This window comes from Callithrix jacchus, chromosome 10 (genome assembly GCF_049354715.1).
Source record: "Callithrix jacchus isolate 240 chromosome 10, calJac240_pri, whole genome shotgun sequence".
In the NCBI taxonomy this organism is placed as follows: Eukaryota; Metazoa; Chordata; class Mammalia; order Primates; family Cebidae; genus Callithrix; species Callithrix jacchus.
The window spans coordinates 74,831,332-74,848,733 of record NC_133511.1 but is presented as its reverse complement, the minus strand read 5'-3'; the positions used below and the strand labels follow the sequence as shown (position 1 = coordinate 74,848,733).

Below are 17,402 nucleotides of genomic sequence, written 5' to 3'. Positions count from 1 at the left end.
GCTGTGACCCACTTCCTAGCTGCAGGCTGGACCTAGGGGAGGCAAGCGGGGAGCTCCAACGGGAGGCCACACCCACGAGGGCAGCTCACTGACTTAGAAAGCCGACGGGATACTGTGTCCAGGAGGCGAGTGGGCAGCAGGTTAGTACCTAAGGTGCAGGGACCACCCCCAACCCTCTGACTGGGGGTGGGCTTCCCAGAAAAGCATGGCTCGGCCAGTTCCAGTCCCGTTTCCACGCTCAGCACCCGCCCTGCCTGTGCACGAACAGCTCTGGCCCACATGGGCAGCCGGAGGCCCCTGTGTGACACCCGGAGTTTACTGGGGTCTCCGTGCCGGGAGGACTTTTCCAGCGCAATGGCGACTCCATAAATCCGCAGCTTCTGCGCCCGGGGAGGATATCCAAGAGCTGCAAAGCTCTACTGGGCCCAGGCTGCCACTCCAGAAGTCCCCTTCCGTCCCAGTGCCGAGGGGAGGCAGGGACCGGCGCCGGGACCGCGCAACCTCCGGGTCCTTCGCACTGGAAACCGTTTCCGGGACGGATGCTTTTTGCATCTGAACCAGCGCGCCCGGTGACGCCTTAGCGTCCAGGCGGAAGTGAGGGCGGAGGATCCCCAGCTGGGTCCCGAGCCTGAGCCTGAGCCTGAGCCTGAGCCCGAGCCGGGAGCCGGGAGCCAGTCGCGGGGGCTCTGAGCTGTGGGACCGCCGGGCCCCCAGCAATGGCGACCCTATGGGGAGGCCTCCTTCGGCTTGGCTCCTTGCTCAGTCTGTCATGCCTGGCGCTGTTCTTGCTCCTGCTGGCGCAGCTGTCAGACGCCGCCAAGGTGAGTCCCGCCCAATCTCGCTGACGAAAGCTCCTCCCCTGCCACCGGCCTTGCGGAAACTGGGTCTGCTAACCTGCTGCCCAGCCCATTCCTGACAGCCAGACCCCTAGCCTCATAGCCCCCGCCTCCCGACTGCCTGGCAGTCAGCGTCCCACAGCCGTCCCCAGCCCCGACAGTGCCCACAGCCCGAACAACAGTCCCTCCCCGCCTTGACATTTGCCTTCCCAGCCCCGGCCAAAGGCTCCTTTCACTTGACAACCTTTTCACTTCCGAGAGCCTTTAGCTTTCCACCTTACGCTCTGACAGCCCACCCGCGCTCTCCGCCAGCCTCACAGGCCCCTCATGCCCCAAGTTAGAATGATAGGAAGCATCCATCTGACAGAAGGCTTCCCTGTCAAGGACCGACTCAGCTCAGCTCACCCCTAACACCTCCCTTCCTGTGGTGGGAACTTGCCCCTCCTGGCCTGCTTCCCTCCCAAGAGCATCTACGGAGCATCTCTCACCTGCTTCATATTCTCACCTAACTCCAGGAGCCCCTCGGTTCCTTTCTTGCCTTCTCTCTTTCTGATAATTTAGTGGGTAAGGGAAGAACTAAACTACAAGAGAGGTGAGGGTGTGGCCTCCCTGGTTGGATTTCTTGACCTTCTAGTCCCTTCATGCTGTTCGCTGGTGCCCCAGCTCTCCAGACCTGCCCTGGCTCCAAGCATACCTGTGCTTCCTCATTGATGAGCTAGCTCATCATTGGGGTAAACAGAAGGGATTCACATTAGTATGATAGGAAAACAGGATGATACTGCAGTTTTAAAAATAAGAGCTTTAATTTCTAATTCCTTTAAATGTAGGAGTGGGGAAAGGTTACAGGCAGGCAAATGTTTTTGATTCAGAGATTCATTTTGAAACCTTCTCTACCTCCTACCAGAAACAGGGACAGCAGCACATCTCCTGACTTTCAAAACATTGCTGGCACCCTCTGCATATCTTGCCTCATAACTCTATATATTGCGATCTTGTATTTATTTGCCAGTCTCCTTTACTAGGGTGTGTCCTGATTATCAGCAGAAACCATGTCTTATGCTTATCTGAATTCACCTCATTGAGCACAAGATCTAAGACAGAGCAAATGCTCACTAACTGGTTGCTGAATACATTCGTGAATTGTCAGTAGCTCTGCTGGAAGTATCACTGTATGTAGGAGGAGTGGGCAAGGTCCTCTGGGGACTGATGAGCCACTTCCTTCTCAAATACATTCCCCTTTGCTGAGGAAGCATATCCTCTTTTCTCTATCCAGATACTTAGTCACCTGTTCCTCCACCTCTTGAAACTTGTTTTGTTGGTAGTTGTTCTCTCCGTCAACCTGGAATTAGAAGCAAAATTTCCTGGGAACATATACCAAACTGATCTCAGTCAGGCTATTTCCTGTGTGCACTTCCTTTCTAGTTGTGGCTGGGTGCCTTTAATATTTCATCCCTTTTATGGGACTCTGGCCCAACCAACCCCTTTTATCCATGTCAGTGCCTTTTACCAAGGGGTGAAAGGATGATATGTAGAAGAACTGTGACTTTTTTGTGAATCATTTTTAGTTTGATTCTTTCCCAGCCTTTAGTAATGAACATTCTTATTTACAGGCACAACTATCTGTTTACTATGTGTCTTTCTAGTGGCAGGTAAACGGTAATAACATTAGCATAATTTGATTGTCATGTGACCCATAAATGTGGTTAATAAGTCTTAGATCATGTATTAGGTATTATTTCAAAATAACTACATGTAATATATAATGATTCATTTGTATTACCACAAAGGACTGTGGCTTTTAAAAACTTGTATCTGTCAAAGTTAAAGTTTTAAATGAATGATTTTAGAATATTTTGTAGATGATGCTTGGCAAAATGTATATGGTACAGTTTTAAAAAATATTGATGAACTGTCAACACACTATACTGTTTCCACTTTGGTTACAGAATTTCGAGGATGTCAGATGTAAATGTATCTGCCCTCCCTATAAAGAAAATTCTGGGCATATTTATAATAAGAACATATCTCAGAAAGATTGGTAAGTATCTGGATTACTGAATTAACCTGTCACATTTCTTTCTGTGGTTGTGTTATACCAGAATGCTCATCAAATGCATAGTTTTCTTTTTAAGTATTTCCTTTGAAGCAAAAATGTAAAATTATATTTCCATTTGAAAAAGTGAGAGTAAGGCCCTAAGCGCATGATGCAGGCCTAAAGGTATACAGTCAAAACACTAAGACCCAGGTAGGCAGAGTTTCATGGGGGCATATGACTGGGTTTGTGGCACCTAAACTACCCATAGCTATCTTCCTGTACCCCCTTAAGTTTTGGTGAGGGACCTTTTTCCCTCTTGCTTTTTCAGTGGAAAGTTAGCGAGCCTCCTTTATCTGGGTTATAATTTTTACAAATTGTAGGTTTTGATGATATATTGCCAAGTATGTGAAGCTATGTTTACAAGTGTCAGAAGGCTCAAGACGAAACGAAAATGAGTTTCTTATATATGTCAGAGTTTCCGATTTGGTGTAAATGATGAAGTTATAGGTGTGTCAAGATATTACCTGTTCATCCCTTGGGCAGTCAGGCAGGCCTGTGATGACTGGGGGATCCTGACTGACTAGCCACCAGCAGCCTTCTCTGCTTGTCCCAGCAGACCTGACAAATTATAGTTTATTCTATGTGTGCCATGAAACAGTAGGGATGCAGTTGTGTTACAGCAGGTTGAATGTGTTCCTTCCCACGGAATTGTGATGTTTTATGGTTTGTAACCATAATAGATGATTGATGGGATAGGAATTTAAGAAAAATACTTCCAAATGGTAGGAACTTTCACATGAACCTGATTTCATAGCTAAATAACCAGCAAAGAGTTAGAAACAAGATTATATTCATTCAGTTAGCAGTATTCCAACCTGTTAAAAAGAAAAGGCCATCTTCAAGTATGTTTAGTTTCTCTGATGCCATTGTCTGTTCTTCCCTGATATGCATTTAGGTTCAGAGTCATATTTGGTAAGTGTGTTCTTGAGAACTTCCCATGAACCTCCATGTTCCACTTTAAGTGGTGTCATATTAACCAAGTGGTTTGGGTATATATTCTTATAGGTTTTATATCAGGAAGTTACTTTATATGATACAAGAATGTTCAATAAATCTTTAATGTTACGTCTATAAGTTTTCCAAATTTATTCAGCGCTTACAGTTTATTATCAGTAATGAAATGTGATGCCTGTCTCTTAAGTAGCAAATGAACTCACGTTTCAAGTGTTTAGCACTAATCTTTTCACTAACTTTTTGTTATTTCAGGCTCAGACAAGACCATAGGTCATTCATCCTTCGTTATTAGTAAAATAGCTTTGAAAACAGTAGAGGCAGGGCACGGTGGCTCACGTCTGTAATCTCAGCACTTTGGGTGGCCAAGGCAGGTGGATCACTTGAGGCTAAGAGTTCAAGGACAGCCTGGCCAACATGGCAAAACCCTGTCTCTACTAAAAATACAAAAATTAGCTGAGCATGCTGGCACACACCTGTAATTCCAGCTAATTGGGAGAATGAGGCAGAGAATCACTTGAGCCCCAGAAGCAGAGGTTGCAGTGAGCTGAGAATGTACCACTGCCCTCCAGCCTGGCAGCCTAGGTGACAGAGCAAGACTCTGTCTCCAAAAAAAGAAAGAAAGAAAGAAAACAAACAGTTGAGAATAAGGCTTGCTTGGGGGTTTTCTTCTCTCCCTCCCACTGTTCCTTGTTTCTTTCCTGCAGCTTAGCATTTTTCTGGGGATAGGTTCCCAACTGACACTAAAAATTTTTAACTGACTTTACGATGGCAGGCAAGTTATGATTCACCAGAATTACAGCATTACAGTATCAGGCCTCCAGTATCTGTGAGGCCCTAGATATAGTTTTACCTTTTGTTTCCTAAGACTTTCATTTTGTCCAGTTTTTCTTTATGTCTTGACTTACGGTAGCTGACGTAAATCTTGGAGTGCTCTGGTTTGTGTTTGGGGTGTGATTTAAAGTTAATAATGTGTTCCTTTTGGCACTAGGGGGAGGTGTAGCCTAGTTCCTTAAGTGGTTAAGCTCTGTCTAGGTCTAGCTCTTAGTGATGATGACAGGTCAGCCAGAATCAACCTTACTGCTTCCTCTCCGGCCGGGCACAACTTTTGCACAGCACTCAATATCTTTTTGTTATTAAAGTGTGTGTGTCCTTCAAAAGAAATAATACTTACTTAACACTTAAAATTCCCAAGTGATTCTTAGGTATTGTTGCCAAGGCTTCTAAAGTGGAAGTAGGAAACCAAATAGGAGATAAGTTTCATTTTCCTGAAGTTCAGAGATAAAGAACTGATATAGGAAGCAGGAGTCTTGGATTCTGATTCTGGTCCTGCCTTTTTTTTTTAATTGCTGGAGTGCAGTGGCACAATCATAGCTCACTGTAGCCTTGAAGTCCTGGGCTCCAGTGGTCTTCCAGCCTCAGCCTCCTGTGTAGCTGGGACTACAGGTGTGTACCATCAACCTGGCTAATTTTTATTTTTGTCAAGACTGGGTCTCACTGTGTTTCCTAGGCTGGTCTCAAGTTGGCCTCAAGTGATCCTCACATCTTGGCCTCCTAAAACTCTGGAATTATAAGGACACTGTACGTGGCCTGATCCTTTTTCAAATACGAATTTACTCTGACCTTCTCTAAGTGTGAGGCTAGATGAGCTCTCTGATCCTCAGATAACCCCTGTTATGGGATATAGTTCCCTCTGCCTGTTTTGTGCCTGCATCCAGTTAGGTACATACCCGGTCTTCCGTATATTTGGAACAGATATCACACACATTTATGGTGAGAGTTGTGGTCTTTACCCGTATTTGAAATACTATCAGTGGAAATTTAATTTTTCATTACTGTCTTTGTTAGAATTAAATTACCTGTTAAGGATAACCTAACAACTTTTACCATGTACAATTTTTGGTTATTTTTTCTAATGTCACAGTTCAGAGGCAACAGAACATGAAAGATGAATTTCTAGAAATTAATTTTTGACACAGTAACTGTACATATGTATGGGTACATAGTGATGTTTCAATACATATACAGTGATTTGATCAGAATATTTAACATCCCACACATTTATTATTTGTGTTGAAAATATTCAGTATCTTCCTTCTAGCCATTTGAAACTATAATATATATGATTAACTATGGTCATCTTACAATGGTGTAGAACATTAGAACTTATTCCTGCTACCAAGCTGTAACTTTGTTTCCAAAAAATACATTTTGGTAGGGAAAGAGAAGGAATCAGCCTAGAGGATTGGGTATCCCTAAGAGAATGGGTAAGATAGGATGGTGTAGTAAAGTGCTTGAGGCAGCCAGAAATACTTAAGAGATACCAAAAGCTAAGAGAATTGTCCAACAGCTGGCAGGAGGACAGGAAGGCTTGCCCTACTTTTGCTGAAGGTGATCAGAGTAGTAGACTCTTAATAGTTGAGGAGAATAATAACTTAGCTTTTATTTAGAATGGACAGATTCCTAGGAAAAGTCTGATAGCACTGTGTTTACATAAACCATAAATAGCCTTGAAAATGGGGTCAGGGGAAATAAGTAACATTCAACAAAAACATTGATCTTTTTGTTTTTATTTAGTTATTTGGAATAACCAGTTTTTGTTTTTAAATATTTTTATTCTCATTCTACTTCTCCTTGCTTTTTCAGTATATTTGCTCATTAAGAAAAGTGATTGTTTCTTCCTGTGTGTGGCTTTGAGGGTTCAATTTCCAGAGTTTCAGAATTTACCACTCTATTAGATGTGATAAGTCATTTATTTACCACACTGGCAGTTAAGAATGATGTTGGCTGGGTATGGTGGCTCACACCTGTAATCCCAGCACTTAAGGAGGCCAAGATAGGAGGATCACTTGAGGCCAGTTATTCCAGACATGTTAGGGAAACAAACTGAGACCTGATCTCTACAACAAATTTAAAAATTTGCCAGGCATGGTGGCATGCTTCTGTAATCATAGCTGCTCTGGAGGTTGAGGCAGGAGGATCACTTGAGCCCAGGAGTCTGAGGCTGCAGTGAGCTATGATGGCAACATTGCACTACAGCCCAAGTGACAGAACGAGACCTAATCTCTTAAAAAACAAAAAAGAATGATGTTAGTTCAAAAAAGAGATCATTGTTTACTGAACAATGCCCCACATCACTGTGACCCATTTAAAGTAGTTTTGCTTAGTAACTGAGCAAGTCTAAAGATGACTTGATTTGTTAAGTAGTTTTTCTTCCCGTTTGGGATTTTTCCGGTGTATTTTTCTAACTGATAAACTTTGATAATACACATTACTATATATGTGTCTGTGGCTTCTTAAATGGTTAAATGTTACCAAAATGCTAATATTGTGAGAGGAAATTATTTTACTTATTATTTGTTTTTTATGCTCTTTCATTAAGTTTAATGATTATTCTGGATTTCAGGAAAGATTTGATCAGAGCAAGCAGAAGAGCTAGCTGGGCTTAAGTTGCATTTTATCTTTGTGTTTTCAGTGATTGCCTTCATGTTGTGGAGCCCATGCCTGTGCGGGGGCCTGATGTAGAAGCATACTGTCTACGCTGTGAATGCAAATACGAAGAAAGAAGCTCCGTCACAATCAAGGTAAAATATATATCTGTCTGTCTCCCTCTTTTCTGCTTCTGGATGGTTTCTAGACAAGACAGAAAATTTTGGACCCCTACCCCAAAAGAAATAATGGGCCTGTTCTGCCTGCCTTACTGAGATGTTTTGTGGATTAGTTAGGACATGTTAGATAGATATGTGAAATGGCACAAAAATGCCCTATGTGTAATTAGCATATTCCAGAAAGATATCCCAGCTTCTGTGTACACCATGTGTGCCAGAATAAAGATTTCCCTTCTTTATTATCATCTGTAGGACAGGGGTCCCCAGCCCCCAGGCCACTGCCCGGTCTGTGGTGTTAGGAACAGGGCCATACAGCAGGAAATGTGCAGTGGGCCAGTGAGCGAAGCTTCATCTTATTTACAGTTGCCCCCCCATTACTCGAATTACCGCCTGAGATCCACCTCCTGTCAGATCAGCAGCAGCATTAGATTCTCATAGGAGTGTGAACACTATTGTGAACTACATATGTGAGGGATCTAGGTTGTGTGCTCCTTATGAGAATGAGAATCTAGTGCCTGATGAACTGTCCCTGTGTTCCATCACCCCCAGATGGGACCATTTAGTTGCAGGAAAACAAGCTTAAGGCTCCCACTGATTCTACATTGTGGTAAATTGTATAATTATTTCATTACATATAATAATAGAAATAATGTGCACAATAAATGTGCTGGAATCATCCCCAAACCATCCCCCACCACCTCCAGTCCCTGGAAAAATTGTCTTCCATGAAATTGGTCCCTGGTGCCAAAAAGGTTGTGGACTGTTGCTTTAGTAAATGGAATGTAGAAAACTCTCATCACCATTTTGTATCTTTAATGAGTTCAGTTACTTTATTATAGTAAATTTTTTTACATGGCATTTCCCATTCCTTTTCCCCCAAAGAAGCCCTGTGGGGAATCTGGGTTGGTTAGTCATAATAGCCACAAAGATTTCTGCTGTGACTGACCCTGTGGAAGAGCTCTTGCTCCAGCAGGGTGCTGAACTGTAGAGAAATCCTCACTTTACTATTGTTCAACAGATTTGTAAAAAATATACAATTGATGTATCCTGAAAGTCACTTTTTTTGAGAGAGAGTCTCGCTCTGTCGCCAGGCGCCAGGCTGGAGTGCAGTGGCGCCATCTCGTCTCACTGCAACATCTGCCTCCCAGGTTCAAGCAATTCTCCTGCCTCAGCCTCCTGAATAGCTGGGACTACAGGCACACACCACCATGCCCAGCTAATTTTTGTATTTTTTAGCAGAGATGGGGTTTCACCATGTTGGCCAGGATGGTCTCAATCTTGACCTCGTGATCCACCCGCCTTGGCCTCCCAAAGTGCTGGGATTACAGGTGTGAGCCACTGCGCCTGGCCAAAAGTCACTTCTTATAAGTATCCAGTTCTATAAACTTTAATAGATTTAAAACATTTTAAAATCCAGTTTCAGGCATGGCGGCTCACACCTATAATCCCATCACTTTGGAAGGCCAGGGTAGGCAGATCACCTGAGGTCAGAAGTTCGAAACCAGCCTGGTCAACATGGTGAAACCTTCTATTAAAATTATAAAAATTAGCTATTTGGGAGGCTAAGGCATGAGAATCACTTGATCCTGGAGGCAGAGGATGCAGTTAGCTGAGATGTTCCACTGCACTCCAGCCTGGGTGACGGAGTGAGACTGTCTCAAAAAATAAATAAAATCCAGTTTCAGAACATTTCTACCACCCCAAAAATATCCCTCATGCCCATTTGCAGTTAATCCCATTTCTAGCTCCACCCCCAGACAATCGCTAGTCTATTTTCTGTCTCTACATACATGGACATTTCATGTATATGGAAATCATACAATGTATTGTCTTCCATGACTAGCTTCTTTCATTTAGCATGTTTTTGATGTTTATCCAAGTTGTAGCATGTATCAGTACTTCATTTCTTTCTATCACTGAATAGTATTTCACTATATAAATATGCACTTATTAGTTGGACATTTGGATTATTTCTGAGTTTCTATTATGAATAATACTGTCATGAATATCTACATAAATGTCTTCGTATGGATATATATGTTTTCCATTCTCCTGGGTTAATTCCATAGAATGGTTAAATTATATTTAACTTTTTTTTTGAGGTGGAGTCTCGCTCTGTTGCCAGACTGGAGTGCAGTGGTGTGATCTTGGCTCACTGCAATCTCCACCTCCTGGGTTCAAGCGATTCTACCTCAGCTTCCCGAGTAGCTGGGATTACAGGTGTGTGCCACCACACCCAGCTAATTTTTGTATTTTTAGTAGAGATGGGGTTTCACCATGTTGGCCAGGATTGTCTTGATCTCCTGACCTTGTATCCGCCTGCCTCAGCCTCCCAGAATGCCGAAATTACAGGCATGAGCCACTCTGCCCAGCCATGTTTAACTTTATAAGAGACTGCCAGATTGTTTCCCAAAGAGGTTGTACCATTTTACATTCCTACCACAGTGTATGAGGGCTGTTTCTCCACATCCTTGCCAACACATGATATTGTCATTGTCCATTTATTTGATTGTAGTCCTTCTAGTGGGTGTGTCACACTGTACTTTTTGTCAGTACATGAATTAAAGTCACAAGAAAAATCAGCCGGCTGGGCGCAGTGGCTCACGCCTGTAATCCCAGCACTTTGGGAGGCCAAGGCGGGTGGATCATGAGGTCAGGAGATGAGACCATCCTGGCCAACATGGTGAAACCTTGTCTCTACTAGAAACACAACAAAATTACCCGGGCATGGTGGTGCCTGCCTATAGTCCCAGCTACTTGGGAGGTTGAGGCAGGAGAATCACTTGAACCTGGGAGGCGGAGGTTGCAGTGAGCCAAGATCGCACCACTCCACTCCAACCTGGGCTACAGAGCAAGACTACATCTCCAAAAAAAAAAAAAAAAAAATCACCAGCCTAGAAAATACTTTTGTATATCTAAATTGATCTAAAGAGTATTCTGTTGAATTACATTTTCTGTTGGGGGTTTAAGTTGTTTTGGCAGCAGTCCAAACATAATGTTCTAGCTGAATCTAGGAGATTATATTCAGCTGGGAAAAACAACAAACTGCTGTGCTAGCAGTGGTGACAAGTGATTAGCAGTAGGTGAAGATGAAGTCTTGAAGACTTGCAAAAAGATTCTAAAGATCTTTCCTCTTTTTCCTTGAATACTACTTTGGTGAATAGTTGAGTTTCTTTCTTACATTGCTATCTGGTTTGTATAGAAATCCTATATGCTTAGCAGTTACGTCAGTCAGCTTTACTATTATCATACGAAATTCTGATTTATGGGCTTGAACAGAGATGTAACTTAATTTTCAATTTCCTTTAGGTTACCATTATAATTTATCTCTCCATTTTGGGCCTTCTACTTCTGTACATGGTATATCTTACTCTGGTTGAGCCCATACTGAAGAGGCGCCTCTTTGGACACTCACAGTTGATACAGAGTGATGATGATATTGGGGTAAGTTCTCAGCCTGCCCTAGCTGCTCATGGCCAGTCTCTGTCATCATTTGATGTGAGGTGCAAAGGAAAAATAGTCACATACAGATGTTCACGTGCTGAAGCAGATCCTCAGCTAGAGAAGCTAAAAACAGTTCTGATTTCAGTATATATCTCTTTATGAAGAAATTGCTTGATGAAGCCATAAATGTCATGATTTAAACTGATGATCTTCGGTAAGCATGCATACAGGGCCTTGCTTTCAGTACCAAGGACACAATTTTATTGCCATTCCCTGTTTACATTGAGAAAAGTATCAGAGACCGTTTTTTCTTCAAGCTCTCCTGCCTAAAACACTTTTCCTGTCAATATCACCAAATATTTTAGAAGGCACAAAGGTTTTATTTAGTCAAGGGGCATATGAAGATCATGATGTTCTTTTCTTAATGAAGTACAGCTTGCAAACCTGCTGATGTTTTATATTTCCTTTTTTTCTACTGCTTAAAAAAAAAATCTGTGGGCCAGGTGTGGGGGCTTACACCTATAATCCCAACACTTTGGGAAGCCAAGGTGGGAGGATCACTTGAGCCCAAGAGTTCAAGACTCGCCTGGGCAACACGGTGAGACCCCATCTCTACAAAAAATAAAACATTAGCTGGGTATGATTGTGCATGCCTGTGGTCTGAACTATTCAGGAGGCTGAGACGGGAGTGTCACTTGACCCCAGGAGTTCGAGGTTGTAGTAACTGTGATCACACCATAGGACTCCAGCCTGAGCAACAGAGCAAGAAACCTGTCAAAAAACAAAACAAAACTTGAGATCTTTAGAGAAAAATAAAACCATCACTCTAGATTATCTTTCTAGCTTTAAAACACACATACATGTACATATGTGCAAATATGTAGTATATATATGTGTGTATGTATGTGTGTGTATATATATATATGGTTGGCATAATCAGGGTATAAATTGTTTCATGGGCTTTTTGTTTATTCACAAATGTCCATAAATGGATAGTCCACAAACTTGTTATTCAGTATAGCTTAGAGAATTTTTTTCTTTTTGAGACAGTCTTGTTCTGTTGCCCAGGCTGGAGTACAGTGGTGTGACCTCAGCTAACTGCAACCTCTGCCTCCGGGTTCAAGCAGTTCTCCTGCCTGAGCCTCCTGAGTAGCTTGGACTATAGGTGTGCACCACCACACCCCGCTAATTTTTTTTTTTTTTTTGTATTTTTAGTAGAGATGGGGTTTCACCATGTTGGCCAGGCTGCTCCTGAGCTCCTGACCTCAGGGGATCCACCTGCCTTACCTCACAAGGTGTTGGGATTACAGGCATGAGCCACCATGCCTGGCTGAATGTCTTCTCATCATTATCCTGAATGGAATTGTTTCTGAATTAGTTTTAGAAATTATTTTTTCTTGTGGGTTATTACATTGGACTGTGTTCCATTTTAAAATGGATAAAATTTAAAATAGTTTTAAGACAATTCAAAAGCCAAACCAGAGCCCTTGCCAACCACAGTCAAAAGTCTTTTTACCCTGGAATGCCTGTGGATCTATAGGTACAGACATTGTAAGTCTGACTTAAACTACATCCTTCCTTTACAGCATTAAATATCTGTCCCTAATTTCAGAAACAGGTAACACAGAACATAAAAGAAATGGATACAGAGATGAAAACATGTAGGGCAGGCATTTAATGGTGGGGCCACATGCTCAGTAATCGTTTTGTCCACCAGTGGTTGATTCTGTGTGTTAACTATTGGACAACGTTGTCTGTGGAAACCCTGGCTGAGTTTCAAATGTCTTTTAAACTGATTCTAGGCAGAGAGAGGTTTTCTGATCAGAGCTGTGAATTTATGGTAACAACTCTACAAAAATAAGTGCATTTTAATTATTAAAACTGTTGCTTATCCAAGATATGAGTTCTTCACTATGTACTTTAAAAATGTTTGTTAAATTCTCAGTTTTCATTTTTTGTTTTTGTTCAGTGTAGAGCATTTTAAAGCAAATAAGAGTACAAATAGTTAAGCTCACTGCAAGTAGTCACAATATTTACTATATCATATATCCATGACACACCATCATTATTACCAAAGCATTACACTAAAACATGTTTTGTATTTATTGTACTTTTGTCAGGTGTAAAAGAACAAACATAAAAAGGGTAAATCTCTATTTGCATTCCGCCAGCATCCATGACCATGAGCAGCTAGTTCAATCTCGTTCTGATAGGTAGAGAGCAGACTCAAAGGATTAGCTGATTTGTTTAGTCTTTGGAACTTGTTCCTTAAGATTTTTCTCCCCTACCTTGAAGCATAGATAACAGCACTAGGAAATGGAGAGGTCCTCTGCTGATCAAGTACATCCTCCTTCCCAGCATTGCTTAGGTCAAAACAAACCAGTGGTGATAATATTTTCTTCCTCTGGTCCTTGACTCAGGGGAAGCTATTTTATACACAAGTTCATTGAAGCACCATATTCTTATGGTGTCATCCTATTCTACCTGACCAAAATCTGTTTTGAGACAATATAACACCAAGTCAGGGTTAGGAGGCTAAGTTTTAGTCTTTGTGCTAATAAATGACCTTGGATTTATTTCCTTAATGGGAAATCAAGCAATTCTATAACTTTAGCCTGACTCTTTTTTTCTTTTTTAGCTTTTTTCTTACATTTTTAAAACATTTTAAGCCTCATGGAATTGCCTTTATTATTTTCATTTGTAAGGTTAAGTTTAAAAATAGGCTATAGGTCCCAGCTACTTGGGAGCCTGAGGCAGAATTATCACTTGAGGCCAGGAGTTCAAAGGTGCAGTGAGCTATGATCACACCTGTGAATAGCCACTGCATTCCAGCCTGGGCAACGTGGCTAGACCCTACGTCAAAAAAAAAAAAAAAAAAAATAGGTTCATGACCAGTCTGAGCAATATAGTGAGACTCCATCTCTTTAAAAAAAAAAAAAAAAACAGGCCGGGCGCGGTGGCTCACGCCTGTAATCCCAGCACTTTGGGAGGCCGAGGCGGGTGGATCACGAGGTCGAGAGATCAAGACCATCCTGGTCAACATGGTGAAACCCCGTCTCTACTAAAAATACAAAAAATTAGCTGGGCATAGTGGCGCATGCCTGAAATCCCAGCTACTCAGGAGGCTGAGGCAGGAGAATTGCCTGAACCCAGGAGGCGGAGGTTGCGGTGAGCCGAGATCACGCTGTTGCACTCCAGCCTGGATAACAAGAGCGAAACTCCTAAAAAAAAAAAACACACCCACTTTTTAAATAGAGTTTTAGGATTTATATAAGCCATTACCTAAATTAAGTGAAAAGGTGAAGGAATTTTGGCAAAAAAGAGGAGATTCTTTATAGGAAACTCTTTGATGTCTTTCAAATGTAGACACTGTATAAAATAACTTGCTATTTAAAAACAAGACCAGGTGTTCTAACTATAACTACAGTTATGTGTTTATGTACATAGCTTTCCATATACATGCTGACTCCTGCCCTGGATATATAATAGAGCTTTTTCAAACACACACAGCAAAATAATGTCATTTCTTTCCTAGAGGCAAAGTTTAGTGTAAGAGGTGCAACTTGTGACTTGGATCTTCTGTTGGAACATTTAGAAGCTTTGCTAGCATGGGGTTCAGGAAAAAGAGATCAAGGAAAAGGCAAACAAAAGCAATAAATTACTATTGAATGCTTTTTGTCATTTAGACAGCTGTGTTTATATCTCATTCATAAATAGATTAGCATAGTGGTTTCCTGTGTAATGACCACAAACATCCAGTTGCACTGGCTTACTTTGACCAGGAAAGGTAGGTTTTCGACTCATACCCGGGCAACCCTTCGGTAGCCTCTTTCCTTAGGTGGCAACTTACATGGAAGCCACCGGGTGCTTAACAATGGAAGATTCAAGACTTTGTTGAATAGAGATGCTAAGTAAATGATTTCCTACTATCCTTGGTAATAGAGGGTGATTGTAGCACTGGAGCTGTGTCTCTTTTCATTACATTGGGGAAGCTGGGAAATGAGGAAGCTTTTGGAAACTAGTCTGGTTAGTGTATGTGTTGAGGGTACAGGGACAGATTAAAAACAACCAAGATAAGATTCTGTCAGCTTACCCTCCCAGAGTGAATATGGCCCCAAGCTGGCAAGAAAACAATTCTAATGGAGACAGGAAATTAAAAGACAGATCTTTCCTCTGCCACAGATTAGCAATAGAGTATTGAATAAAGCAAGGAAAGACCCTACTTCTTTCCATATCTGTAACATGGAGAGGTATTAACATGAAAATAGATTTTGTTTTCCCTACCAGTTAGGGAAGCCTTCTTTTTAACACAAATGACCACTGTCTTTGCTTAGTCTCCACTTCTTTAAGGGAAATATCTTTGGAAATGACGGTTCATGGGAACGTTTCACAAATATTCCCTCATCACTTACGTTTCTTGAACCACCTAGGTCTGTGCTTGAGTTCATACTGTATCTAGTAGTTGAGCACTTAGCCAAATAGATGCTCTGTTGTTTGAAAAGTTCACCTGCTTCTGTCTCTGCGGTGGGCTAGTGATTGTTTTATGCCTGTGTTTTACACGGACTGTGCCATCTCTGATGTTCTCCATGCCTGGACTTTTAGGATCATCAGCCTTTTGCAAATGCCCATGATGTGCTAGCCCGCTCCCGCAGTCGAGCCAACGTGCTGAACAAGGTAGAATATGCCCAGCAGCGCTGGAAGCTTCAAGTTCAAGAGCAGCGAAAGTCTGTCTTTGACCGACATGTTGTCCTCAGCTAACTGGGATTGAATTCAAGGTGACTAGAAAGAAACAGGCAGACAATTCGAAGAAATTGACTGGGTTTCGCTGGGTTTCATTTTAATACCCTGTTGATTTCACCAACTATTACTGGATGATTCAAAACTGGAAGCAAAAATATGCTTGATTTTTTTTTTTCTTGTTAATGTAATAATAGAGACATCTTTAAAAGCACACAGCTCAAAGTAAGCCAATAAGTCTTTTCTTATTTGTGACTTTTACTAAAAATAAATCTGCCTGTAAATTATCTTGAAGTCCTTTATCTGGAATAAGCACTCTCTTTTTCACCACATAGTTTTAACTTGATTTTCAAGATAATTTTCAGGGTTTTTGTTTTTTTTGTTGTTGTTGTTTGGTGGGAGAGGGGAGGGATGCCTGGGAAGTGGTTAACAACTTTTTCAAGTCACTTTACTAAACAAACTTTTGTAAATAGACCTTACCTTCTATTTTTGAGTTTCATTTATATTTTGCAGTGTAGCCAGCCTCATCAAAGAGCTGACTTACCCATTTGACTTTTGCACTGACTGTATTATCTGGGTATTTCCTGTGTCTGCACTTCATGGTAAACTGGATCTGAAATGCCTGGTGGCTTTTCACAGAAAGCAGATTTTCTTCATGTACTGTGATGTCTGATGCAATGCATCCTAGAACAAACTGGCCATTTGCTAGTTTACTCTAAAGACTAAACATAGCCTTGGTGTGTGTGGTCTCACTCATCTTCTTCTAGTATCTTTAAGGACAGATCCTAAGGACTTGGACACTTGCAATAAAGAAATTTTATTTTAAACCCAAGCCTCCCTGGATTGATAATACATACATGCTTAGCATTTCCAGTCGCGTTGAGAGGCAGCTGTTTGAGCTCCAATGTCTGCAGCTTTGAACTAGGGCTGGGGTTGCTGGTGCCTCTTCTGAAAGGTATAACAGTTATTGGATAACTGGCTTTTTTCTTCCTATGTCCTCTTTGAAATGTAACAATAAAAATAATTTTTGAAACATCCATCAGTGTATCTATATCTCCTAGCTTTTTCCTCCTACCTCTTTTACTGTATGAGATTGAAGATATAAAGATATTTTGTACCCTGTTCTGAGACTACTGTTTTAATACCAACCTAACCTTAAAACATTGGTGTAAATTATCTGTGTGTACATGTAGAGAGAGACAGGATATATGAATTTTGGGGTGGGTTTCTGAAAAGTATACTAATATTTTGATAAATTGGGAGATTTTTAAGTTCCTGAAGGAGTATGTGTTCTGAGAAATTCTTGGCAAAAAAATAGAAGTACATTAAATTCATGAACGTGAGGTTTTAGGAACTGTTAATGGGGTTTGGGGGGTTTAGTAAAATTTAGTTTCTAAGCACCCACAAATATAACTAAAATTATCTATTTTATTGTTAGTATTAAAAGATTTAAGTTCAACCACGACCAAGTAGAATTTATCCCAGGTATGCAAAGCTGGTTCAACATTTGAAAATAATGTAGACCATCACATCTAAAGGAGAAAAATTACATGACCATATCAGTAGCAGAAAAAGAAGTTGACAAAATAACCCCATTCATGATAAAAATTCTCAGGAAACTAGGAATAGAGGGGAATTTCAACTAGTTAAAAAATGAGCTTACCAAAAAAACCACAGTTAACATCATATACTTAATAATGAGAAATTAGAAGCTTTCCCCCTAAGATCAGG

General features: G+C 41.3%; 1 protein-coding gene across 3 annotated transcripts; it reads left to right on the top strand.

The window, feature by feature from the left end:
* TMEM9B (TMEM9 domain family member B) lies at window positions 1-16,708 on the top strand. Of its 3 annotated transcripts, none has more exons than XM_035265737.3 (5): window positions 1-140; window positions 2,783-2,874; window positions 7,358-7,466; window positions 10,800-10,934; window positions 15,537-16,708. In XM_035265737.3, exons 3-5 carry the CDS (start codon window positions 7,383-7,385, stop codon window positions 15,690-15,692), a joined length of 375 nt encoding a protein of 124 aa, XP_035121628.1. In that variant the 5' UTR covers window positions 1-140; window positions 2,783-2,874; window positions 7,358-7,382; the 3' UTR covers window positions 15,693-16,708. The 3 variants fall into 3 exon arrangements, with proteins under 3 accessions (XP_035121628.1, XP_002755065.1, XP_017833380.1); XM_002755019.7 differs by lacking the exon at window positions 1-140 and adding an exon at window positions 575-821; XM_017977891.4 differs by lacking the exons at window positions 1-140; window positions 2,783-2,874 and adding an exon at window positions 575-821.
* Window positions 16,709-17,402: the final 694 nt, after the last annotated feature.

What these genes read in the sequence shown, in the direction of transcription:
- TMEM9B (XM_002755019.7), top strand. Translation starts at nt 717, where the DNA reads ATGGCGACCCTATGGGGAGGCCTCCTTCGGCTTGGCTCCTTGCTCAGT. An exon ending in AACATATCTCAGAAAGATTG is followed by an intron (nt 2,875 to 7,357) that starts GTAAGTATCTGG and finishes TTGTGTTTTCAG; the next exon opens with TGATTGCCTTCATGTTGTGG. An exon ending in AGAGTGATGATGATATTGGG is followed by an intron (nt 10,935 to 15,536) that starts GTAAGTTCTCAG and finishes CTGGACTTTTAG; the next exon opens with GATCATCAGCCTTTTGCAAA.